The sequence below is a fragment of the Alosa alosa genome, chromosome 1 (assembly GCF_017589495.1).
Source record: "Alosa alosa isolate M-15738 ecotype Scorff River chromosome 1, AALO_Geno_1.1, whole genome shotgun sequence".
NCBI classification, from domain to species: Eukaryota; Metazoa; Chordata; class Actinopteri; order Clupeiformes; family Clupeidae; genus Alosa; species Alosa alosa.
In genome coordinates, this window is record NC_063189.1 from 10,375,287 (window position 1) to 10,403,022 (window position 27,736).

The window sequence follows — 27,736 nt, forward strand, 5'->3', positions numbered from 1 at the left end:
TAAAAGGGGTTTACAATAAAAATATGTTCTTTCCTTAACTAGAGAAATTCAATTTTCAAACCCAATTTTTTTACTTTCAATTCATCCCTGCCATCCCCAGGCCAAAGAGGCCTACCCCAAAGTTCTTAATTGACTGTGGCCACTTGCCTGTTATGGGCGCGAGGTGGCAATAGCGCGCCAAATTTTCGAGAGGGTAGTCCCGAGGAGAAGAAGTAGAGAACCAGGCGCGCTAAACAAAAAAAAAACATTTGCTAACTTACAGTACAGCGGTCCAGCCTGCCTTCCATTCATTCCATATAGTCATGACAAGTACTGTATATCGTCAGCAAACTTCTCAAATGACCACGTAGAGTGAACTACTGAAATACATTTATGTTAATTTCATTATGTCAGTGAGGGTAAGTTCAAGCATTGTGCAATGCAATGAGCTTAGTTACATAGCTAACGTTAGTTAGCTAGCTACGTTGTTGATTTCTGTAACGTTAGCTTTAGTTAACGTTGCATTATACATAGTGTTTGGTTTCACATGATACTGATGTGATAAATGTAGTCTAATTTATTTAACAGTGCTGTCACAATAACAAATTATAAAGATCATATTTCACATTGTGGAGTTGGGGAAATAACAAGCAAGTTACATTAGATAACGTTAGCGTTTACTTACTACTGATCTCTTCCATCAGCGAAAAAGAAATTCAAGAGACTTGAGATGTGTCCTGTTCTCAGAGGATGTAAAGGACACGCTCAGAAATACCTCCGCTGTAACAAAAAATCCGACCTCTTCATCACTTAAGTCGTGGGAACGATGTGGAGACGGTTTCCTCGACACGCCAACCCAGAAGGTAAGTCACTAATATAAACGTTATATAACATTAGATGTTTATCCTTGTCAGCAATTACTAGCCTATTGTGGAATCTGATCCGGAGATACTTCCCCAACTCCACATAAACTGACCTGTATAACATCAGCTTCTATTATTGTGACAGAAACCCAGGTCAGTGTGTCCAAAACATGCAACTGCGAGACAGTATCTCACTACAGGTAACTAACTAAGTTGGTGATAGGTAATGTTTCTGACTGCTTCTATTTAATAAAAGAAAAACAGATTTGCTATTGGATGCTGTTGTTATCACCCTGTTAGAAAAGTACAGGGTGGAGATGGAGGAGCCTGTCCACATCGCTTGGAGCTCAAGTGAAAGTGAACTGTCCGACTGTGAGGAAAGCAGTCCTCCATCCAAGAGAGTGGCAACTCCAAAACCAAGCCAATCTCGGCTGAAACCCAAGCTCAATGTCAGCAGTTATCTGCAGCTATTAAACCGTGAAGCAGGTAGGCATAGTTGGTTGTACCCTTTACTCTGTTTTTTTGTCGAAGATACCATGAGAATAGACATAAAAATCTGCAGAATTCTGAAATCTCCTTGTACTGTATCTTTGCATGGTAGTATGGATGTATTGTCAAGTCAAGTCAACTTTATTTATATAGCACATTTCATACACAGAGATCATTCAATGCGCTTTACATAAACAAAAGCAAATAGGAATAGCTAATAAAAGCATAGAAGGGCAATAGTAAAAGAATAGTTTAAAAGTAAAGAACCAAAAAAATAATAATAAGAAAACATAAAACACACAAGGTATATAAAAGCATAAAAGGGCAATAGTTTGAAAGTGTTTAAAAAGTAATAATTAAAACATAAAAAACAACATGGAATGATTATACTAGTCAATCACCTATGTACAGCAGCACTCTGGAGATTCTTGAAGTAGTTCCAAACTGCACGCACACATATATTTCCTTTCAGGGCCAAAATGGCCGACCACAGGGCTCGATAGTCCCTTTCATGGAGTATTAACACCCAAATAGTTAACACTAAGTTTTGAGACTTTAAAGCAACACCAAAGAACTTTTCCTCTGTTGCACACACTATTTGTTTATCCAGCACTGGCTTTGGAAATAATGATGTCCACAGACAAGGTAGAATATGTTGCATGATTTTATGAAAGTACGATGTATTGCGACATCAGATGCAAGTCAAATTTGTAGTTTCTTATGTGTCATTCCATCAACTACAGATCCGCTACCGATCTGGCAAACTTACATAGTCTTGGTTATAGCCGATAGAGGGCCTGGCGAAATGCAGAAGTGCCGTTCAACCTGTTACGAGTTGATGAACCACTGAAACGATTTTGGAAACATTATTTTAAGGTACAAAAAACTCTTTGGTGTTGCTTTAAAGGTGCTCTAAGCGATGCTGGGTAACGTCACTTCTATTGACTTTCAAACAAAACAGAGAGCTAGCTCGCTACTTCCTCCCCCTCCCTCCTGTGCTGCTCCTGTGCAATTGAAACTACTAAACGCGCATCTCGTCTGTGATTTGCTGGAACAGTTTGTTATGTTTTTATGGGCCCAGGTTGTTTTTGTTGCCGTTTTTGGAGCCTGGGCTGTCCACAGAGATCGTGTTTTTTTTAAAAGTGTATTCAGGACACAGACAGCTAGCGGTTGGTTAGGTGATGTGTTTGGAGTAAATTACATAAAATGTTTTAGCCTAAAAAATGTGTGGCATTGCTTAGAGCAACTTTAAGATAGGCACAGAAAGAGCAAAGGTTTTGGTCTTTAAAAAAACAATAATGCATCAGAAATGTTCTGGTCAAATAATAGTATTCATAATAGTATTCATAATTTTGGTTAGATTTACCCATCACCTGCCAAGTAGCCACACAATTATAGGCACTTGTGGCAGCATGACATTTCAAAACGTTTCATCTCAAATCTGCAGCTCTCAGCTTCAACCAGTTAGTATAAGTATATATACTCTTTTGATCCTGTGAGGGAAATTTGGTCTCTGTATTTATCCCAATCCGTGAATTAGTGAAACACACACAGCATACAGTAAACACACAGTCAGGTGAAGCACACACTAATACCGGCGCAGTGAGCTGCCTGCTTCAACAGCGGCGCTCGGGGAGCAGTGAGGGGTTAGGTGCCTTGCTCAAGGGCACTTCAGCCGTGACCCACTGGTCGGGGCTCGAACCGGCAACCCTCCGGTTACAAGTCCAGAGTGCTAACCAGTGGGCCACGGCTGCCCCTTGCATCACAGGTGAGCATCACAGGTGAGCTGAACCGACTCTTGATGGTGACTGGCAGAAAAACTGACACAAGCCCAAAATAGGCCTGTGACTGACCAACCAACTTGCCTAACATGCTCTTTTACTTCCTCTGGGCCAGTGGGTGATTGCTTATGTTGAACCCTGTATGGGTTTTGTAAACATAACCAAAATGGAACAAGTTGCTAAAAAATGTCCACCCCTTTTAACAGATGAGGTCCCTGCTATTGAGTCCGACAGTGATTTGAGTGATGATGATGAGGATGATGAAGTCAGGACCCACAAGGAGACGGAACCTGACAAAACTGCAGCAATTTCAGATTGCGTCTCACCAGAGAAGGACAAATGGGAGGGAAAACAACCCCAAGAGGTACAAAAGGTCAGTTTCCAGAGTACTGTTTGTGACCTCTCTACTTGAACAGTCATGCACACATACTTCTGAACTCTTATGGTATGTTGCTATCAGTATACAGTAGGTGGCAGTATATTTCTTTTATAGAGGACTGCACCAGTTGAGAGGCCAAAAACTCAACTGTCTATTAGCTGTGAGTCTTAATACTTTAATACCAAAGTTATTTGGCTATCACAATGGTATTTCAATGGAGTGCTTGGAGGTAACCCAAATATCTGTTTAGAAAACTCCCTAACTCCTTATTGACTGACATTTTTTTTGTTAGCTGTTTAAAAAAAAAAAAAAAAGCTGTGGCAGAAAACTTCACCAGTTACTAATCTAAGCATTAATACACAGAAGATTATTTTTGGCCCGATTTCTGACATGTGTGATCATCTCTTTTTTTCTTTTTGCTGGCTGCCCTCTTCACCCCTTGTTGTAAAAATGCCTGAGAGGTGAACAACTTCTCTCCCCTGATTGCAATTATTGAAGAGATTTCTCTCTCCTGTAGTGAATAGTGATATGAATCTTGACCTCAATGTCACAGTGGCAAAGCCTGGAAGATGTACATGCTTTCATTGTAGTATTTGTAAGACCTCTTTGACGTGCATGAAGTTCACTGTTCAGATGCACACTGTGAGCTGCATGTAGCTGAAGTAATTTTCTGGAATTACTTTTTGACACACAGGGTACTCAGTATCCATTATGTAGAAAATTCAACATATGCTGCGTGTATTGTGCCACGTTTATTTGTCAAAGTACCAAAGCTTTTCTCGATGAAGGACAATAAACATGATGGACATCCATCTGGTTTCATGTTGTCCGTTGGCAGACTGGAGATTTCAGGGACTACTGAATCAGGTTCTGGCAAAACCATGAAATTATTTATTTCCCAACAAGATGCTGATTAAAAATGTGATGTGATGTCAAGTTTTCAATTGTTGTGACTTTGGTGATCCAGTAATCAAGAAGGTTTTGGGGTTTGAATCACAGAATTCTAAGAAACCCAGCCAAGCATGGAAGGTTATCTTAGCAAATACATTTTATCCAGTAAAGATATAGGTTCAACTTCAAAACAAGATTTTACAGATAGTCTGACTTTGGATAGTTTAACTAAGTTTGACTGTTATGTTATAGGCATTACTATCCAGTAGTCATTCCTTTGATCACTACATTTAGAGCCTGTCGATTAACAAGCTTTGGTCCTGCAGTGCATGATCAAAGACCTAATCAAGTTGTTTGGCCAGAACAATGCAATTGTCCCTAATGGACATTGCCAAAGATAAACAACTGCCATAATATATTACCAGTAAAGTCTGTTTGGTGCTTTATATTTGGACAATTGTTCCTGAGTGAAATGAAGTGGTTAACCAGAAGATGAAAGATTGTACACACATTGTAGTTTCTACTCCCAAGAACATATTCATTAGAGCGAGCAGACCTTCAACCCTTTTACCAATTCACCTTTGCCCTGTGACTAGCACTGGGTTCTAACTTGGGATGTCAATGCAGACATATTGTAGTTTTCCAAATCAAGTGGACATTTTTCAGTCACAAGGGTGCCCTGAGTGATGGTGGTGGTCTGCAGTGTGACGCATCAGTCTTCCCATCAGTCCATGCTTTTGCGGATGTGAAAGTCCGCTTTCCTATTTAGAATTGCTGACAGGGTCAGAACGTTGAACAGCTTCAGAGGCACCTTCTCTTTTTCTCCAGGCTTTTGGGGAATGTGTCCAAAAATTTAACTACCATACCACCGTTTGAAGTCTCAAGTGCCTTCATGAAGTTATTGTCTCCCTTTGTTGTTGATTTGACGTCATAGGTTACCACTGACCATGTCCAAGATGCTTAGTGAGCTGTTATGGTTGATGACATAGGCCTTCAGGTCTCCTATATGAACCCATCATTTCCTGGGGAAACCCAGCACAGAAAAGATAGTTCACTATGCCACATTATTGGCCGAGTGTGATAAAGTTTTGGGGAAAGTACTGCCTTTCTGAATGCTCAGAGCTGGTTTCGGGTGGATACAATAAAATATATATTTTATTTTTTGATCAAGTCTGAGGTGGTTATTCACAGCTCTTAACATTTTCAGTTCTACGCCCGTTTATAGTTTGATATCATATTTTAGCCATGGAGTAATTTCTGCTAGTGTTCATTAGAGGTGTTTTTCAGTTTGAATAGTCAGCAGAGCACAGTTAACCTTTGAGAGCATGTGCGTACCCTCCTGCACTCGCTAGAAGTAGAAACTCTGTGAGTTTACAGCATAGTTCTATTCGTGCAGGTGTGATTTTTTGCCAGTCCCTAAGTTTTGTCTCTTGTGCACAGCTGCTTGTTCTATTCTCGGTCGTTGAATTTTCTTGTACAAGTGTCAACTAATATCTCTATGTGTGAAGTAATGTACTCGTAAGCATGTTTTGTCATGCTTGTGACATCTGACATGATACTGATGCCATATATCATTATACCAGGCATGACTGATCTAGCCTCGGCTGAAATACTGCATGCCTCAAAGACTTTCATCTTTTGATTAGTGAATGGCATGATTACGGCTGCAATTAATCAATTGAAATTATGACTTAAAAAACGATTATGAGAACAACATATTCGATACATAACGCTTTTTCTGCATTCAGTTTTGCAACAATGCTGTCATTTTATCTTGAGTTATGAATCAAGAGCTCCCCTTTGCTTTATAGTGGATACAGTTTTAGGAATGATTTTTTTTTGCATGTGTATTTCTTCTGTGTTTTTCAATGGATGATGTTTCCAAAATCATTAGGCAGGATAATGGCATATTTAATTAGCCAGAGGGACATCTCCAATAATCTACTTTATTGGTCTGGTTTTACAGGCCTTGTTTTATTTTAAAGGGCTTTTTTGGTAGATACAGTCCAAATAGACTATTATGACATTATCTCCAGATCACCAAATACCACTATAGTCTAACTAAGAATCAATTAAGGAAATGGTTTGTATAGAATATGATGATTGTTTTTATGTTTTGGCATTTTTTTTTTTTGCCCATTTACAAATATTTTTGATAAATTGAAATTGTCAGCATGGAAGAAAACAGCACACTTGAAAGAGGAAGCTGTCAGCTGACTGAAGCGGGAAGTGAGCAGCTGCAGGCCCCTGAGTGCTGAGCCGTTCACCTCCGCAGACCTCGTGCCAGACTGAAAGCCTTTCCTCCGTAGGACTCGTTACTTGCAGAGAGGCGAGGCAAACAGACTCGCCAGAAACTGTTTCAGCTGTGTGCTATTACTCTCTGATTTCTATACTGCAAGATTTGTTATTGCATCAAGTTTTTGGCGCCACCTTTCGAGTTTCAAGCTGAAAAAAAAAACAAATAGAAGATCCAACATGTACTCTATCCTTGCAGGGAAACTTGCTGAAGTAAGCAAAGATGAAAAACAGCAAGCTGCTGATGTATGTGAGTTTAGAGGCACTGCATAGCTCCAATGACTGTAGACAAACAGCATAGTGCACAAAGGTTTTCCACAACACTTTGTGCAGACTTAGGATAGTCAAATATCATAATGTCTAAATAATGATATTTTAATCCATTTACCAGTACATAGCACTTTACTGCTCCTCTGAGCTAGAGAGCTGAGGCTGGCATGCAAGGTGCCAACCTTCACATTGGGAGCATACTGGGGATCAGTTTGAGTCTGGAGGAGCTGGCCCGAACCAGCAACCTTCTGGTTTCCAAATGACGGACGGAAACAAAAGTACTATAGCTGAACTGCGTAGGTACAAACTTTTGTGGTTACGAGTATCACTATGAATGATGCCTCCAGTGTATACATTTTAAAGGATAAACTGCTGCCGAAGTGATTGCATATAATTATGTATGACATAAAAACTTTGCTCAACAGCAACGACATACATCACTCCATGACTAACACTATGTGTTAACACTTGGCTGTGGCAATGTCATCACGATGGAGAGAGAGAAAGAGCAATTGCGATATGAACTAGACATGACCGATGCATTTGTAGGTCATTTGGAATGGAATGACCCAAGGATGGAAGCAGGATACAAATTGTGGTTATACTACTAGTTTAAGAAATGTTTTCCCTTTTAATAAAACTGTTATTTGCAAAGTAAAATCAGATTATTTTTGCAACTGAAGATATCAACCAAAGACTTAGCGGTGATTACTGCACTTTAGTCTTGTAATCCTGAGTGGGTTATACTTAACTCCAACAGCTCATGTGAAGTGCTCCTCGTTTGAGCCTCCATCCTAAGGCAGTATAAACCTCTTCTCTGGTAATCAGATACCCCCTCGGGCATCACACACAACCCAATCACCATTAGACAGTTTCCTTGAAGCAGTGTCAAGCGATCCTCACAGCAACACTTTCTAAGAATCTGTTGTAAAAGGATATTGTCACTGTTTACACTGACCAATCTTTCAGGCGTTCAAAATAGGAACATGCCCTTTTTAAAATGGTCTGTCACAAAACATTGCTGTGTGACCATCTTTGTTAAACCAAAACGATATGACACTTGTGTTTTTAGCACCCACATTTGTTTGTGGTAGAATTATATGTCATTGTATCACTGATTTATGTGATTTTCTGTGTATTTGTCTTTCTGTCCTATGAGTAAATGATTACTTGCCAGATACAGAGACAGAAATGGCTAAAGCATTGAAATATCTGATGAAACATGAAAAGAAATTAAATTCAAAACAAATCCATCATTTGTATTTCTCTTAGTAACAAGGAATGTGCTCCGATACAAAACATCAGTGATAGGAAACTAATAGCATTAAGGCCAGATGACTGCCTCTGGTTCTTGGCCTCAGCGAGCAAACCCAGGGTGAGCGATTATTACCACCACATCTGCAGCGGCCTGTGCCAGCGAGATTGTAAACCCATGTTTACTACCCACTTTTCTGCCCAAAACATGGCAGAGATGGCAGAGATGGATTTGACAGAGGTTTAAGTCTGTGTGTGCTTCCAGTTCCTCTGCACTCTTTGCAGGGCGAGCACATTTTTGAACTGGAGCCAGGAACATAGTGTTCCACAGAGCTAGTTAGAGGAGTGTGACGTTTGCTGGAAGCCATCCTAGCAGGGTCAAGTTGATTTCAAATAAAAAGAGCGCGTAGGCCGACAAGCAATTGGAATGTTGGAACTTGCCTGCACACGACTAGAAGGTTCTGCCAGTGGCTTTTTCCATGGGAACTGGTTCTACAGTCAGGTGTGTTGGTTCATTGGTTGTTTAGTTGATGATGCAGCACCATTGTGTGTGACTGTGTATATGCACAGGTACTCTGTCTCCTCTACCTTCCAGGCAGCTTGTGTCACTTCCGCTGTGACTCATCCTGACTTGATTTATCTTTGTCATCAAGCACTCGTTGCAATTATCTGCCTCGTATGTCAGTTTTTATGGCTGCTGTTATCTTTACCATCTCTACCTTTTGCTCAAAGGAGATCTTCTCTTGCTTATAATTTTTTTACTGCAGTGTGTAGAGCAGTGTTTCCCAAACTTTTTTTCTGGGGACCCACTTTTTAAAAATGACAGACCATCGCGACCCATTCACTTCAGAGCAAACATGCAACCACCAATATTGTTTTATTGTTTTAGGCCACAGGTTCTCAAACTTTTCTATGCCCCCCCCCCCCCACTAGGCGTCTACTAGGTTTGGCCTACTACCACTACTATTACAGGGATTGGTGATGCACTGCAAAGTAGGAAATAACATTAGGAATCCCTGAACAAAGATGCTAGAGTTGGAAACATTTCCCAATAGCAAGTAGCCTACACAGACAATGAAATGAAGTGAGTGAGTCTGGTGAAACCAGGCTACCCAGCAGGGGAAAGAGGGCATTGTAACTGGCTCTGTCTGTCTGTCTGTGGGTCTGCCTGTCCACTCACATAACTTAAAGCGTGCCGGTTGGATATACTTCAGATTTTATACAAAGCAGAGTACAGAGCACTAGGCCTACTGTATACCTCAGTTCTCCTACATAATCTGAATCGGGTTTTTAATGTTGATGCCGAAATTTGGTTTCACTTTGTTTCATATTGCGTGACAGGCAAGGGTCTACAGTCGCATGACTGGTCTTGTTCAATATGTAACACAAAGGGATCATTTTCACCTTAAATTTAGAACCTACTGCTACTAATCCAAACGAGATACTGGATTTTCCATTTGCTATTAGAATATTCACAGTGTGAACATCCTAAGTGTGTATTTCATTGTTGTTGGCTTTAGATGTCATTTTTGATCTCATTGTCAGTGTGCACCTGTTACCTGTTGTTGAATAGAATATTCTCTAAGTCAGCCCCCATAGGCCTCACCTCACATATTATATGGGATGGTGCGGTCAGCTGGTTCATTTTGTCTTGCATTTAATGATGTTGACATAGCTTAGAGGGATTTGTGGTTGAGTTTGGAAGGAACTGGATTGCATAGAACTGGTCTCATTGGGTCAGATAATAAAATACATTACCAGCAAGTACAGGGAAGGCAACTGACCCATCTTACCTTTAATGGCTAATAGAATACTTGGTAGTCTTTGGTAGTCTATGGGTGTGATTGACAGCAGCTGCATTTCTTCCAGGTGCCTGATGTGGACATCTCTGACTACCCTTCAGATGGAGAGGGTGGTCCTGCAGGTGAGGGAGCCTCCTCGACCGATGCGGGACCCTGCCCTGTGGACCCATCCGAAGGTGGCCGCCGCTCACTGAGGGACTGGGTACGCTCTGCTCAGGCATTGTTGCAGACGCCTCAGAAGCAAGCCAACGCCCATTTCAAGACCCCAGATGACTCCAATAAAAAGAGAAGGAAATTTGAAAGGTACAAATCAGAGCCATCCGAAAAAGCTGATGGGTTTGTTACGGGGTGTTGAATTGTTGATTTATTAAGAAATGATGATAAGATCAAGTGGGATGTCACTAGGCTGGAAACCGCGTGTTATTCTTGGACGGGCTGAAGGAGAGAGCTCTGCAAGGCTAGGGGGTGCAGCTGCATAAACACCGGTAACCTTGGAGCTTGAGCCGATATCTGCGGGACGCTGGACCGTCGGGAGTCTCACACTTCAGCCAGTTAGCCGTGGTTGCACAAAACAGCTGGTCAGCACATCTGTAGGATTTCACAGGAGGGGACGCTGGACCGTCCTGGCCCACGTGCTCAGATGACCTAACTTAGCTCCACCACAAGCACTGCCCCACTACGATCTCTTGCCCTTTCTGAGGACACCTTGGTTATGTGATAAGAAAGCTACCATGAATACTGACAGAACTATCTCTGCTTCCTAACTGTCTTAGTGTTGGAGGTCTAAATCCAAAGGCAGTTTTTTAACACTCTGCACGTTATCATACATAGAGAGGCTCATGCAGACAAGAAAGATCTGTAATTTATAGTAATGTGGCCAGTTTTATATATATATATTTATATATATATATATATATATATATATATCACTGTGGCTCAGGTGCTTCTATTAACAGTGCTTAAGTTGCACTCCGACAGGAAAAAAATTGGAGTGCTGCTTGGGTTTATTTTGAAATGTCTTTATTTACTTAGTATCCGTGCTTCGCTGACAACAGAATTATTGTTAGAGCCCTTTAAAAGTGGCCTCTATTTCTGAGAGTATTTACTGAATGAGTGTGGTCAAAAGCGGTATATATATAACCCCGACTGACTTCCAGTATCTCCAAAGTCATCCAGGGACTTGTCTCAGCCTTGAACTGCCTGCCCCTGACGCCAGTGCAGACTATCTGATATCTATTGCTTTCATAAGATGATTTGTGACATGTGTGCCAGCTCCAGTAAGCACACGCTCAAACACCCAGGACGGTTAGGAGCATGCATCAAACCCAAGTATTTACCCAAGGTGAGACTTCTCAAGCAGCCCGCAGCAGCACAGCCTTCCAACGCTAGGATTCCACCTGTTTCAGTTATGTGATTTGTTATGATGTCTGTTGGGAATGCAAATGTAGGGAACAACACCCATAAACAGATGCACACTTAAATAGTTTGACAGGCATTTATACCCATTGCAACAATCGGCATTCTTGGCCAAGACATTCTCTTTGAATTGAGAGATTTCTGTACAGTAAATACACGTCAGTTCTAGGGATGCACGATATATCTGCGGCCGATATATTATTGGCCGATAAGTGAAAAAATTAAAATATTATTATCGGTCCGATAACAGAATTCTGGCCTATAATTTGCGCCAATATTTTTTAAAGTCCTAATTTAGGCCTACGTAAGGTCCGTCTGGCTACACTGAGCTACTTGAACTTGGTTGGCTATACTTTTTCCTCAATTTAATGTCAGCGGTGTGAATGTATTGCACCACTCAAACAAAATCTGTGGATATGCGTTCATTTGGGAATCTGTGCGTCTCAAAAACGTCTCGTGAATGATCCGCCATTTAACCTTACCAGAGCGGAGCTCTGCCCTATCTAGAGCCGTCTTGTGCTGGTGTGTTTGAACTTGACCGCGCTGATCGGGGAAACAAATAAGCAAACTCGGTAGTGGGACGAGTACATAAGTAGGCCTAGTTATAAGTTGTGTTTTAGTATTATATTTGCATTACGTTAGCTTGGGTTGTGTATTACTACCTAGAAATATGCTAACCATTCCTGCTTCAGTTCCAGACAGGTCATCATAATAAGTTATTAAAGGGGGCTAACCCCTTTCATTTCTGCTGCAGCAGGTTGTGCGCAACAGAGTAGACGGACATAAGATACAGTCTGAGGAGTTGCAGCTTGTAAAGCTTGCAACTGTAGCTTATTCCCAGCTGAGCCGTTTATGAGCGTTTAGTCCTAAATAGTCCGATTCATACTCTCTAGCCACTCACTCGCAATTCACTGACGTCAGGTTCACTTAAAGGAGCCACACATACTGTAGGGCTAGGCTACTGTTATGTTGTTGACTGCCGCACTATTGAGGACTATTATGAGTTCTGTCCATCATTTGGTGGTAGGTAAAATTACTGCAATAAAATTATGCTTATTAAATGCTTTCCCCAAATCACTTTTCACGATTTTTTTTCAAGAGTAATATTATCGGTTATCGTATCGGTATCGGGCACAACAAACCAATAAATATCGGTTATCGTTATCGGCCCTAAAATTCCATATCGGTGCATCTCTAGTCAGTTCCAGTATTGGATTGGTTTGTGGATGGTCATTTAGCATGTTGTCCCACTCCCTTCAAAAAAGGCAGTCCTTGGCCAAGTGAACTTGGAGTGCACTTCAGGGGGGAGCAGTCACCCTGGGTTTGGTCCGTGTTTCGGAAAGCAAACTGTTCCTTGTGTGATCCTTGACAGGCTCACGACAGAGCTATGAACGCTGTCCAACTACAGTATGCAGCTGGCTGTGACTGGCTGATCGCTTATCTGGCGGCCTTCTCGGCCAATCGGGTGGTGTCACATGCTCAGAGGCCTTTTGTGTGAGTCTCTTTATTCCTCTGCTGCCTCAGTGACCACTTGACTGGCTGATACTACAACTAATCCCGACTCAGTCTTTAGTCCTCACCACTCTCCCATTCCTTTGCTTAATTGAGTTTACTTGTCTCCTTTCTGTCAATAAGTTAGTAATGCCAGTAGAGAGTTGGTCAGAGTTTGCCTTTTGTGTGTGCTCTTATCTTGAGTAAATAATTTTGTTTGAGGCATGCTCTTTACAGTCATGGGTGTGTGCGTTTATGAGACTGATTTACTAGCACTGGTGATGGCTACTACCTTTTTGGGTGTCTCATTCAGTGTACTCACAAAGAAAAACCCTTGCGCCACTGAACTACGGCAATTATATTAATTTGCTAAAAGCAGAAGGTATATAAGAATTGGAGTTTGCAAGAGGTTTCTCTGTTCCGATTTTGCGAAAGGCCTTTAGTATTACTATTAAACGCAGTAGTGTCTCATACCATAGACTCCATGGCAGAGAATGTTGTGATGTCTTTAGATGGGTCCCACAGTGTCCTGTACAGTGAAAGCTGAACACAATGGTTTTGTTAATGGTGAAATATCTGCTTTTTTGTTATCCATTAATAAATTGTATTGCTTCATTTGACAACAATTGAATCTCTGAATGACTCTCAGATCTACCTTCATGTGTAAGGGCACATGCACTTCAGCTGAACCTCTGAAAGACCAAACCGCTGGTCCTCTCAGACAAACCAACTATACACCATGACATTAAAGGAGAATTCCGGTGTGATATTGACCTAAAGTGTGTTGAAACATGAAACCGAGTGTGAACGTATGTCTCATAGCTCATCTTGGCTTGTCCCTGCACTCTGAAATCTGGCGCTAGTTAGCCGATGTTACCAACAGCTTTTTCAATTGGGGTGTCTCGGGCATCGGCCTAGCCATGCAAATAAATCACTGTTTTACACCATTTACGAGGCTCAAAGTATCTCCACACTTCATTGGTAGACTACTGAGGCCCCTGAAATTTAAAACGAGACATTAAGAACTTTGAAAAACCACTGGTAGTTTATTTACAAGACGATTTATACAGACAGTACCTTCAGGAAGTTTACCGTTTGCAGCCATCTTGAATTAGTCACAATAAGTCGAGCGACAAGTACAAATGAACAGGTATGATAAGAAATCAGATTCCAAAAATAATTCCGTGGAAATGCATGGATTCCAGTTGCTTCCAGTAGCAGCAACTAACTAGCAGCAAGTAACTAGCGCCAGATTTCGGAGTGCAGGGGACAAGCTGAGATGAGCTATGAGACATACGTTCACACTCATGTTTCAACACACTTTAGGTCAATATCACACCGGAATTCTCCTTTAACATCAAAATTTACTCTCTAATATCTCTGGCCTCTACCAGGGTAGCGAGAAACTTAGAGGAGTCATGATTGGCTGATACTACTGATACCTAATCAGTTGATCAAGCCTTTATAGTGAGTATGCCAGGTTTGATGAAGATCCTTTTCCCTGCTTTGAAGATGTCTTACACACTTCTGTGTAATAGCAACTGCAGCATGTCTTATCTAAAAAATGAGACTATTTTTCTCAGCCATTAAATTATTTGATAAATCTTAAAGTAGTTGATTCATTCAAAATTATGTGTTTTTAGATGGACACTCACATACATATGTAGCCGGCGAAAAGCATAAAATATTTGTCACATGTGATCTTATCTAAGTGCATTCTGTCGTCGCCTTAAGTAAAACTTTCAGCAGTCATGTTATACTTCCAAAAATGATTTGCTAGTGCTGAGGACTCTATTGATGACTAGAATCTAGAATCCACCATTTGCAAATACACTGTTTGAGGGTGTTGTTGTTTGTTGTTTATGTAGCTAACTGTATTTACACTGATCCACATCCCTGGCCCTAAGAGTGTGTGTCTGTGTTGCAGTGGAGGGCTGGCAGACAGGTTGAACCGACTCCAGAGCAGACAGAGATCAGCCATCAGCTTCTGGAGGCACCAGTCCACAGTGGACATCACCACTGCTGCAGGTAGGTCAGTTGACTGTGATGTGGGTATTAAGAATGCTATTTACGTGTAACCATCCATGGCCTCCTACCTTGCATCCTCCTTCCTTCCTTTCTCTATTCATACACCGTTTTTAAGAGCCTACACTGTTTTGGTCACACGTTTGACTTCCCCTCACCTATTTTTACATTTGTCAGGCCAAGGCCAATCCGGCACAGCTTCATGTTAGTGTTACACTTTTTCAAGCTTTCACGTCTTACTTGAACCTTACTTGTGGGCTAAAGTAATGCCATGCCATGCAATGCAATGCCTCTGTCTATGAGGAGAAAAACATTTACAGGGCCCATTTACACTTTTCAAAGCTTTTTTAACTTCTTTGTGAGGCTTCAATCAGCTCAGCCTTTATGATAACGGCTTTCTATAAGCCTTAATCTTAGTGCCTCCACAGCCATAGTAAGCAGCTACTTGTTCCCTGTCTTGTATTAGTTCTGAATCTCTAGCTACTGCAGGTCCCATAAAGTCTCAGAAGAAGGACTGCTATTCAGTTAATATGAAAAAGTGGTTTAAAATGTTTTTATGTACCGGTATATAATGTATAATACATGTTTTTAATGTATAATTTTTTATGGGTGAACCTACCAATTGTGTGGAACTAGTGAGAAACAGCAAGCTTCATTACCTTACAGTTTGACTCCATACAAATAAACAAGGCATTTATTCTATATGCTCGGTAAGTTACTTAGAATAAAGCCACCTGTTGAGCGAATAAATGTAAGTCTTTTAAAAAAACGAAACCATGTATTTGTCAGTGGGCCAGTCACAGGGTGACACTGTAAGCACATAATCTTTAATTATGCCAAGGCTTATGTATAAGTATAAGTATATATACTCTTTTGATCCCGTGAGGGAAATTTGGTCTCTGCATTTATCCCAATCCGTGAATTAGTGAAACTCACACAGCACACAGTGTACACACAGTGAGGTGAAGCACACACTGATCCCGGCGCAGTGAGCTGCCTGCATCAACAGCGGCGCTTGGGGAGCAGTGAGGGGTTAGGTGCCTTGCTCAAGGGCACTTCAGCCGTGCCTACTGGTCGGGGTTCGAACCGGCAACCCTCCGGTTACAGGTCCGAAGTGCTAACCAGTAGGCCATGGCTGCCATGCTTTGCACTCCAAAGAAGACGGGTCAGGTAGACTGCCAAACCAGCATCTGTGAGTCATCATTTGATGCAATTATCCAGTAGCAAGACAAAATGGTGACTTGTCATGATTGAACTCTCAATTGCCTTTCTAGAGTGACATTTCCTTATTGTAAGCAAACACACAGACAAACAAACCGTATGCTGCACACCTGTATGAGCACATCTGAGTAGAGCTACATCGTGCTTACTCCTAGAGTGCAAGCGCCTGAATGCTAAATCGCTGACTTCCAGTCTACAACTGTCAGGGGCTCTTGAAGCCCACTGAGGTGTTGGTTTCTCAGATATGCGGTTTGCCACGTGGGTGTGTCCTTGCAGGAAGTATGATGACACTGGCATGTGTGAAATGACTCCAAGCCATACAAAAGAAAAGGGCTACACTGGGGTTGACAGAAAACTTTCAGCACAGTAGGCATACTTTGTTTCTTCTTTCCACGGCACAACGACCTGTGAGACGTCTTGTCTATCTTGACTCAAGGTGTATTATCTGACATTGCATTCATATACAGACGCCCCCTCCTCTTTTTCTCTCTCTCCCTCTCTCTCTCTTTTTCTTTCTGTGTCTGCCTCTGAGTGGAGGGGAATAACGGTTGCTGGTGGAAAGTGCAGTGGAGGAGGGTTGAGAGGTGGGGGTGGAAAAGTCTAGTTCAACGAGGGAGGGGGGCAAGGTGACACAGTTATCAGATCATCGAATGAGGGTATGAGAAACGTGCTGTGGCCTTTCTACCTATAGAGATGTGTGGTTTGGAAACACGTACACGTACAGAACAAAGGCAAACAAGGTTCACGAGATGTACACTGAAGGTAGTTTTCATTTCAATGCAACGTTCGTTCAGCATTCATTTAATCCCAAGCCTACGTACAATTCTCTCTCTGTGTATAGTGAACATGGAGTGTAAGGTGTAAACAACTCTGTAATACTGTAAATAGGCCTTGGCTACACACTAATCAAGTTATTTTCTTGCATTCAAACTAGGTCTCTTCACCCACCGATTTTCCTGTGGAGTGTTGGAATATTAGACCTTGAATGCTTTCCAACAGCAGTATCCATTACAAGCGTCAATCAATAATATTACATGTCAATAATAATATAATGTAATATTAAGTGTCTTGGCATGTATTTTACTCCACTCAGCTGGCATACAGAACAACTATAGAACAGCTGTGACTCACATGATACATAGGCCAACTACCCAGTGTGGAGTTTCAGTCTGTAACATGTAGTCTGGCCTGAGGGACACCAGTCATTGTCGCTTTAGTCATCCATAGTTAGTGGCAATATACAACTTTTGATCTAGTTAAACTGGTGAGCTACCTACCTACATGGCATGCAAAACCTTGCAAATACCTACAAAGAGCTTTATTGGCACTGCAAGAAATGTGCTAACTGGCTATAGAGTCCGGAGTGTGCTGTGAAAGGTTTTCACTCTTGCAGTGGGTTTCAGCCCGGAACACAGAACTGTAATAAACAATGTTTATCTGTTCTTTGACGTGACCATATACCATCAAAATGAATTTGATGACTATGCCAAAACTAGCATATCTACAAAAAATGGCAAATTGTTGCTTTTATATGCTTATATGTGGGACTGTCTGCGGTGCTTAAATTAAATAAGCGCACTCATCACGCTTCTGTGGTTGTTATTGCCACCTCATGGATCACTGTTGTCATTAATTGGCGCTGATACTTTTTTTTTCTCCAGACTGAATCATTGCTGTACTTTCCTAACATTTAACTAGTCAGCCTAGAGAAAAAAAGATCCATGTCCTCACGCCTCAGGGGAGTGTGTGTGTGTGTGTGTGTGTGTGTGTGTGTGTGTGTGTGTGTGTGTGTGTGTGTGTGTGTGTGTGTGTGTGTGTGTGTGCACCCATGATGAGCCTCTTACGGGTGCTGTGGCAAGTTGGTTCCTGCCCCACAGTTTTGGAGCATGGAGCAGAATTTATAGGCGGTGCATTAAAACAATTCTTGTGGCCAAGAGAAAGATTGTCAGCTCTTCAAACAGTAACTCTCTCACAGACCACTCAGGACAGTTGTGATGGGAGGAGAGATGAGTCACACGCTAGTTTCTCTTCTTGCCTGTCTGTTGTTTTCCACCCCCTTGCTATTTCTCACATTCTTCTGCTTAAGTAGAAAATGCTCATGTTATTGTTGTGGGGAACTTTGATGTATTCATTTAGTCCTTGTTAGGCTTGTGAAGCTATTCCATTGCCTGTATATCATCTTAAACATCCATATGATTGATAGATATATAGATAGATACATACTTACTTACTTACTTACTTACTTACTTACTTACTTACTTACTTACTTTACTTACTTACTTGATGATCGATCGATCCCCAGGGGAAATTCAAGGTCTCAGTAGTATACAGACAACACATTCACTAACAGCAGAAAAAGTCATTAAAAGTATATAATATAAAAACACAACTAAGCAATAAGGACAGTAGAAGATAAAGAATATACTAAAATACAAATTATACTATCTAACACTTAATCTAAATCAATTCTAAAAACAGTATCCACATAGTGGTGATTAATCAATCAAGAGGCGCTTGCAATGACTGAGGCAGGGACTGATTTAAGAAATGATTTAAGAAAAGATTTAAGAAAAGGTAGAAGTGTGGCCACAGTTCGGCATGAAGGGAGGGGTTATGCTAATGTGCTAAGATAGCACGCAAACAGTGAGGCAGAAAGACAGTGGTAAAAAGTGGTTAGTGGACAGACAGTATCCGAACATGGAGGGGGTGAAGAGGCAGACAGACAATGCAGAGAAGTCTATCTCTCCTCTTCCCTTAAGTGAAGCATTGAACAGTTCAATGGCCCTGGGGACAAATTACTTCCTCAGTCTGTCTATTGTGCAAGGCAGTGAGCGAAGTCTCTAACTGATCAGGCTCTTCTGCTTAACAATAGTGCTGTGGAGTGGGTGACACTCATTGTCCAAGATGTTGATCAGTTTGTTCAGGGTCCTTTTATTGAAGTGGTCTCACCTTGCAAAGATTTTACTGGACCTTTTCATAGCTATGTTTGTTGTGGGTCTTATTAGTTACAGAAACACAGTATAAGTACAGTACAGTATTTTGACAACAATGCGTCAAGAAACTTTATTTCTCTTGCATTTTCCCATTCCATGACTGTTATATAGCCTAGCATGCTAGCTTAAAGGAACACGCCACCCAATGTCAGTAGTAATATATGTTCTTACCTTAACTTTCACGAGTTGAGTCATACCTCTCCCGTGTCGGTACGTGAACTCAAACGCTCTGGCGCGCGGTGCGAATGTGTTAGCATGTTGCTATGCTAGCGGGCTCAGACGTAGCCATAGAGGGAGGAAGATAGCAGTAATCAAAAACACCCACGTTATCCCTACTTAAATACCGTTGCCGCGGTAGTTGATAAAATGTATAAGGTCACACAACATGAAGCGTGGCGATTTTTCAAGCCGAATAAACAGGAGAACTACAATGTGTGGCGCAATAGCACTTGGGAGTACTTCGACCTAGCGTAGTAATATTAATTAACACCTAATTGTAGATCCCAGCCATGCTTTCCGCCGTTTGCAGCGAAGCGGAATTCTATGAAACATGAAATCACTATAATACTTCTGCTTGTTATCACAACCCTTCACAATGCATGTTATAACCATGATTGTTCACAATCTACTTTACCACTACCTGCTACTTTGCTAAGTCAGCTCAAACTAACGCCAGCAGGGCAGGTTGTCTCTATTTACGGAAATGACTGTGTGTGTGCCTCGGAGGGGGAGGGGGAGGCTGAGGGGTCGGCTGAACTCTGTGGTGGATAGGATCTACAATAAGGTGTTAATTAATATTACTACGCTAGGTCGAAGTACTCCCAAGTGCTATTGCGCCACACATTGTAGTTCTCCTGTTTATTCGCTTAGAAAATCGCCACGTTTCATGTTGTGTGACCTTACACATTTTTATCAACTACTCGTGCAACTGTATTTAAGTAGGGAAAACGTGGGTGTTTTTGATTACTGCTATCTTCCTCCCTCTACGGCTATGTCTGAGCCCGCTAGCATAGCAACATGCTAACACATTCGCGCCGCGCCAGAGCGTTTGAGTGCACGTACCGACACGGGAGAGGTATGACTCAACTTGTGAAAGTTAAGGTAAGAACATATATTACTTCTGACATTGGGTGGCGTGTTCCTTTAATACATTTCCCATTCCATGACTGTTAGTTAGCCTAGCATGTTAGCTTAATAACTTTTAGTCTGTCCCACTTCAACTGTCTACCTCTGTCTGTCTGTTTGTTTGTGCAGAGAAGAATGCCCAGTCCTCATCTGATCCTCTGTTGACAGCCAGTGATATTTGTCCTAGGAACTACAGCTCTGTAATCAATGAATCTTTGTATGTAGCCCTGCTTTGTTTTGTTCTCCCTTAGGGCCACTAAATCTTGTGTGTGTCTGTGTGTGTTTGTGTGTGTGTGTGTGTGTGTCTCCATCTGACAGGTAAGCCAGGTGTGCTAGCTGTTCAGGTCCTCAGTATGCAAGAGGACTGTGGCTTGAGCGTTGCCCTGTGCCAGCGACTCGAGGAAGTGCCCCCTGAGGGGCATCAGAACTCAGTGCAGGGTCAACAGGATGTGGCCGAGGGGCAGGAGGACGCGGGAGAGAGTAACCACTGCCTGGTGCTGTTCAGCCGGGAGACCGTGGCCCAGCTGGCCCCAAGCCCAGGTGACCTTATCCACGTGCATCCGCCCTGGTGAGTGAAAACACTAGCCACGCACCCCTCTCCATCGCAAGCAGGCGGTCCTTTACTGAAAATAGGTTATCCTTATCTTTATGTGGTCAGAACAAATGTGTCATCGTGGGGTTGAGGACAGGAGTACTATTTCTTGATGACTAGATGCATTTGAATGCCAGTAAGAACATTTTTATGGTATGTAATTGTTTTTTTTTTTATTACCATCCCTTTCATCCAAGTATATACACACATACACACACACACACCCACCAAGTGTTAGTATCTATACAAATATGAACAGTATCACATCAGTATAGTGCTCCAGATTATTGCATGGAGCATTATTTGCAAAACAGTAATCGAAAACATGGAGCAAGACCGGTTCATGCATCAGTTTATTACTGCCGTTATAAAACAACTCTTAGTCTCGGGGTGCTCTGTTCCTGTTTGTTTGTGTGTGTGTGTATGTGTGTGTGTGTGTGTGTTTGTGAGAGTGTGTGAGAGGAACCGCAGTAGTGGTGTTGCAGTGGTGTGTGTGTGTGGGTGTGTGTGTGTGTGTTTAGTGATAGCGTGAGTGAATGGAGCCGAGAGGAGTCTGTGTCCAGCTGCTGGGAGTTGGGGCTCAGCCCACACTGGAGCTGGCAGTCAGGCAGACACCACGGCCGGAAGCCAGGGGGCCTCCTCTCCGCTCCCACGTCATCAGCAACTCCAGGGAATGGCTCGCATTCCTCTTCCTGGCAGTGCTTACCTCATTTCCAGCAAGCTGGGAGAGGGGGGAAAAAAGTGCAGTAGTTTTTCTCTCTCTCCCCCCGTCTTGGAGCGCTAGCGAAGTAGTGGATCACAATGGCCCTGGAGAAAGCCTGGGGTGGGAATTGAAAACACATGCTGCTCAGTGAGTTCTTGGCAGCTCAGGGTCTCCCTTTCGCTCTCTCTCTCTCTCTCCGTTCCCACTCTCTCCCCCTCTTCTACCCACCCGCAGTGTTTTACCAGGAATAGATTCTGTTGACAGTGGAAAGTCCAACTGATACAGACCTGCAATACTTTGTGATTTCTATATTAAATTGATAGCACGCAGAATGTTAACAGTTTCCTGTCTCCTACATTCAACATGTTCTATTAGTCTTCTATTTTCTTCTACATTTCATTGATTTAATGGCGGGTGCAGTATTATTTGACCTTTACATGTTGTGATCTTTTGTTAGGATGTGATAGATTTACATTTACATTTGCATTTATTTATTTAGCAGACACTTCTATCCAAAGCGACTTTCAGCAAAAGAATTTAAGGAACATTTAAGCTACAGTGCAGAGGAGACCTTAGCTGGGCATTACTACTGCATCTGTCAATACAGATTTGAGGTCTTCTGATATTTAGTAAGGAACGTATCCTATTTTCTCTAGAATCTTATCAGTATCAGGAAGAGGTAGGCAGGTCATCACAGTTTGGTCAGTCGAGACACCCGTAGCCAGCCAAGTTCAATGACATTTCCCGTATGTAGTAGTGCGCTTAGGACTTCCCATGTGCTTGGCTGTACCAAATGTGGAAAACTCCGGAATTTCACATGTTTGGAGTTCCAGTAGTATTCCACTCCTTGTGCGCTTCCTTTGTGGTGTGCAGAGGCACTTCCTCCTCCGTCCCAGCCCCCATACTGTGTGTAGGATGGCCACTCCTCCACCCACGCGGGCCCGTGGGGGCGGAAGCTGCCGGAAATGCCTGTCAGGACTCGCTGTTCTGCACATCACTGACAACACCTGGGCCACTCCTTACCTGTTTGTGACGTGAGCACTCACCTTACTCACTCACCCTCTCATTCATCTGTCAGTTTACTTTTCTTTCTGTTTGTGTGTGAGGGCATGTGTCATGCCTCCTGGTTGATTGTTACCTACTCGGAAAGGCTTGTATGCACCGTTTTGGAACACTTCCGCTGATGAGGCTTTGTATTTAGGTCTGTTTAGGCGTCTCTGATATTTGTCAGTCCTCCAGTTGTAGTCCCTCCTTCCTCTTTTTCAGTCCCTTATTTATGCAGATGTGTATTTGGTTACAAATCTACGTCCAGTATTATGATTTATTGTGTTATTTTGTTGATTATAGTTTGAATTATGTAAACTTCTCCATAATGTAATATGAAAAGAAATTAGCGGGGGAGAAAAACAATTCTTGTTCAGGTTGTCTAGCAGTTCATCGGAGTCTCATCTTTGTAGTCATGTTTTATGACGTCCAAATTTCACTGAGGTCCCTCATTACTGAGACACATAAGCCACTGACTGATGACTAAGGCTTCACCCCAGCGTGACTCTTGAAGGTAGTCAGTTGAATGTACTACCCCAAATCAGAAAAAATTGGGACATTGTGTAAAATGCAAATAAAAACAGAATGTGACAATCTGCAAATCTTGTAAACCCATATTTAGCGGCAAAAAAAGAAAAAAAACGTATCAAATGTTAAAAATTAAAAGGTTAATATTTCATGAAAAATAGCGACACCTTTTAAAAGTTCAAAAGTTGGGATAGGGGGCAACAAAATGATGATAAAAACAATAATTATGAAGAATATTTAACATCTTTTTGGTAACTGGCACCATGGTTGAGTATAAAAAAGAGCATCACAGAGAGGTAGAGTCTCTTAAAAGTAAATATGTAGAGGTATTCATCACTCTGTGTAAGGTTATAATTGTAATGCTTCTTAACATGAAATTGCAAGGTATTTAGGGGATTCATCATCTACAGTACATAATATCATTAAAATATTTAGAGAATCCAGAGACATCTGAGACATTATGTATCTCCAATTCTAGGGAGTTTTTCCTCGCCCCTGTTAGTCATGGGCTCTCTCTGAATGTTTAACACTCTGTAAAGCGCCATGAGACGTGTAATGTTTTGGCGCTCTATAAGTGAAATTAAATTGAAATTGAAAATCTTTGGAATCAAGGGACAGATCTGAAAAACAATATTGGATGGCCGTGGTATTTTGGACCTCAGGTGGCACTGCATTAAAACCAGACCTGTTTCTGTAAAGAAAATCATTGTATGGGCTCAGGAAAGCGTCCCAATAGCCATTGTCTATGAGCACAGTTTGATACTCTGTTCACAAAATCTAGTGTAAACTTTAGCATTCAGTTTACACATGATACAGAAATGCCACTGTCTTATCTTGGCCTGAGGTCATTTAAAATGGACTAAGGTAAAATGGAAAAATGTCTTGTGGTTAGACCAACCAAAATGTGTGATTATTTTTAGAAATCATGGACTCCTGGGCTGAAGAGGAGAGGGACTATCCAACTATTATTATTTTTGGTCCACTCAGCTCTGTTGCTAAGCTAAAAAATGCACTTGGGCCACTGGCTGTAAAATGCCATAGTGAGGTCAGAAATCTAGGTGTTTACTTAGATTCATCATTGAATTTCAATAAGCAAGTCAATAGTGTGGTTAAGGGAAGATTTTTTCAATTAATAGTCAGGGGGCCTATGTGGTTTCTGTGTAGCCTGACGAGCCAGACCCACATTAAAATGTAGGGTCTGGACACTCACTGTTCGCAGTGCTCAGTCCAAGGGGCGGGATAATCAGTTGTCTTTCAAATTCCCTCTGCACGCAATAGGACAGCGGCAGCGCTATGAGTCCCATGCGTTTCCCACCAGTGGAGCTAGTTGGCTAGTTCAAGCGTTTGCCAACCTAATAAAAGCAACTTTCGTGTCACACTGTTAAGCAGCAGCAACATCCATCTTATTTGTTTTCAAGTAGCAGGGAATTCAAGCCAAACCGTTGCAACTCTTCCATCAATCATTATGTTAAGCCCACCTAACGACTCTATAAACGATTTCATTGGCCTGATTAAGTTTCGATTTCTGGAGCTCACAAGCCAACGGAGAGTTGCTAGACTAGCCCTGGCAGCAAATGTAATTCGCTGCCGCTTGGGGCGCGTCTAGATTTCTAGGCTAGTTTCTGTGGGTTTGAAATGTTAATTTTTGGAGAGTGGTTGGACTGTCTTTAGAGGTCATTGAACATGGAGAAAAATGAACGAGCTTGTGTGAGTGGTTAGTGGGTGGAGCTGCGGGCAGCGCTTCCACGTTTCGCGCCTCTATTATGCAAGCAGGCACTTTTTTCATCAATCATGAACTCAAAATACAATTTTATTTCTCTTATTTTACACATTTTAGGGAAAACCATGGCCAAAATATAATTTATTTGGCAATCATATCAATATTTTAGAGCTCCCCCACAATTTCACATACCATGTTTCCAGGGGAGCTCAAGTGGCCACTAGGGGAGCCATTGGCTCCCCCTGCTCCCCCCTAACTCGCACCCTGCATCAGAGACTCAGCACTCGCTTGGTTTAGATCATACCTTCCTAACCGTCAACAATTTGTTTACAGATCCATAATAAACCATCTACCCAGATTATGGTAAAATATGGAGTGCCTCAAGGCTCAGTACTGGGGCCCCTGTGGTTTAGCAAATGATACACAACTATACCTCTCCATAAAACCTGATGAATTAACCCTGTTAGCCAAACTTGACACATGTATAAGAGATATAAAGACATGGATGACGAATAATTTCCTGCTTTTGAACTCAGATTAAACAGAAGTCATGGTTTTGCGTTCTAAAAAGTTGAGGGATATCCTATCCACATCACAGGCTACATATAGTGATCTTCCACTGACCTCATCCACAAGTGTTAGTTATAATTGACCAGGACCTAGCACTAAATAATCACATAAAACAGATCACCAAAACTTCATTTTACCATTTAAGGAACATTTAAAAGATAAGGAAGTCCTTATCCTTAGCAGATGCCGAGAAATTAATCCATGCTTTTGTCACCTCAAAGATAGACTATTGCAATGCTATTACGCTGGCTGTAATAATACCTGTCTAAAGAGCTTACAGCTTATACAAAATGCAGCTGCTCACACACACAAAAAATATGAACATATTTCCCCCATCCTGGCATCTTTACACTGGCTACCTGTTAAAAGTTATTGACTTCCAAATATTACTTATATCTCTTGGTTGGTTGCCTGCATTGAAAGAGGACACCTCATGAAGACACTCTTTTGTCTGCTTCTAACAGAAGAAGCACTCATCTATACTGGCAGCTGCTGCTGCTGAACAAGTGTACAAAGTCCCTCTAGATGGACTTGATGCAGTTGCAGGTGTTGCTGCAGGTTCAGAAGATGGTCTACCACGTATTTTCTGAAGACACTGAGTCCTGCCTGCTTTACATGATTTCTAGTAGCGAATCTTAGCATGCTGCAGGTGGATTTGTAGCAGTTCCTGTGCCAAACTGCTTTGTTCTGTTGTAAACTGCACTGTAACGTTGTAATCGTTGGCTGATCTGCACTGTAACGTTGCACTGTAACGTTGTAATCGTTGGCTGATCTGTGATCACCATCTCCATCTCCATACTCTTTCATGGACAAAAACAAGAAATTTGGCATATGTCTCTAGTGATGGGTCATTCACCAGTCCACACATATCTGCCACTGGATACATAGCCCAAAATCTGTTTCTTGTAGAATATGTGTGCCATCACTTGACTAACAGAAAGACACACCTCAGAATATAACCTAACTAGACTGTGCCACCATGAACTGTGAAAATGTGCTTGCTCAAATGTAGAAGGCTAGAAGGTCACTAATATCATCAACCATGAAGAACAGAGCATTATGTGCTTCAGGTTATTCCATATTCTAAACTGCCAGCTATCAACAGCTAACTGTCTTACTCTTTCTGCTGTTAAAGAATGTGTTTGTGTTGTATGTATGCTGCTGAGACCTTGAATTTCCCCTGGGGATCAATAAAGTATCTATCTGTCTGTCTGTCTGTCTGTCTGTCTGTCTGTGTCTGTCTGTCTGTGTCTGTCTGTCTGTGTCTGTCTGTCTGTCTGTCTGTCTATCTGTCTATCTATCTATCTGTCTCAGTGTCTCTCACTCACCGGTCTGTTTGTCTATCTGATCCTTTACCCTTTCTTTTCTTCTTTCTTTTCTTACATAGGCTACGGAAGGCCTTACAAACTTCAGCTGGTACTAGCTATGTAAAAGTCTATTAAACTTGATTTAACAGAGATCTCTGCACTTCATGCTCTGAATGGGTGTGGACAAGAACTGGCAGAGCAGGCTAGGCCTACACTCAAGCATGAATCAAGCATGAATTGATAGTATTGATATTGAAGTATTATTTTTTAAGCGGACAATTTCAAGAATTTTAGGCACAATTTCTTGTTAAAGAGATCAGTCATCAGCCTAAAAATGCTTTTTGGCACCAACCCTTTTCTATAATACCAACAATGTGAGGTTTATGGACAAAACACCAATTTTTCGGTCAAAATTTGACCGTTTCTGAATTTGACCTTTGATTTGGGTCCTTCAAAACCTTCAAAAAAATGGAGACATGTATATAGAACAAAGATATAATACTCTCCAAAAATTAACATGTGAATCCCACAAGCCCCCAAATTTGACACATAGGCCCCCCTTCTATAAGAATATATACAGTCTATGGAGCTGTTGCTGGGTAGCATTGCGCCAGTGCTTCCTATAGAGAGCCTATTGGATACGTTGCGTCCACTGGGATAACAGCCCGCGATTTAGACTGTCTCACTACTTCTTTTATAATGTCGAGTGGGGAAACTTTTTTTTCCGTTTTCAATTGCTCCAATAGCAGCAATAAAATGACCAGTTGGAACAAAAGAAAAATGTGAGATACACAAAATACCCCGGGTCGACTGCCCCTGTCTGGTAGCCTAACGTTACCATATGGTTTGCACAGATAGCAGTTAGCTGTACCTTACCCTTTCCTTCTGAAATGTGAAAATTAGATAAACAATGGTCACAAATGAAAAATATGAATTTGTTTATTTGATATCCATTAATTTATTTATTGTTGCCAAATGGACAGATATTTTTATAGTTT

The 27,736-nt window shown here is 41.7% G+C and overlaps 1 protein-coding gene across 3 annotated transcripts in view; it reads left to right on the forward strand.

Moving 5' to 3' along the window:
* Window positions 1-222: 222 nt before the first annotated feature.
* Window positions 223-27,736, forward strand: part of spidr (scaffold protein involved in DNA repair) — a 55,787-nt gene continuing 28,273 nt past the window's right edge. For 2 of the 3 annotated variants that reach the window (XR_007194190.1, XM_048248935.1), the window contains exons 1-8: window positions 223-398; window positions 684-842; window positions 988-1,042; window positions 1,143-1,328; window positions 3,319-3,485; window positions 10,071-10,306; window positions 14,838-14,938; window positions 20,593-20,842. Coding sequence is in view for 2 of the 3 variants with exons in the window: in XM_048248935.1 (XP_048104892.1) it covers window positions 387-398; window positions 684-842; window positions 988-1,042; window positions 1,143-1,328; window positions 3,319-3,485; window positions 10,071-10,306; window positions 14,838-14,938; window positions 20,593-20,842 (1,166 nt within the window). In the remaining variant the exon portion in view is untranslated. The remainder of the gene's footprint in view (window positions 399-683; window positions 843-987; window positions 1,043-1,142; window positions 1,329-3,318; window positions 3,486-10,070; window positions 10,307-14,837; window positions 14,939-20,592; window positions 20,843-27,736) is intronic. The other variant, XM_048248941.1, reaches the window with a different exon arrangement.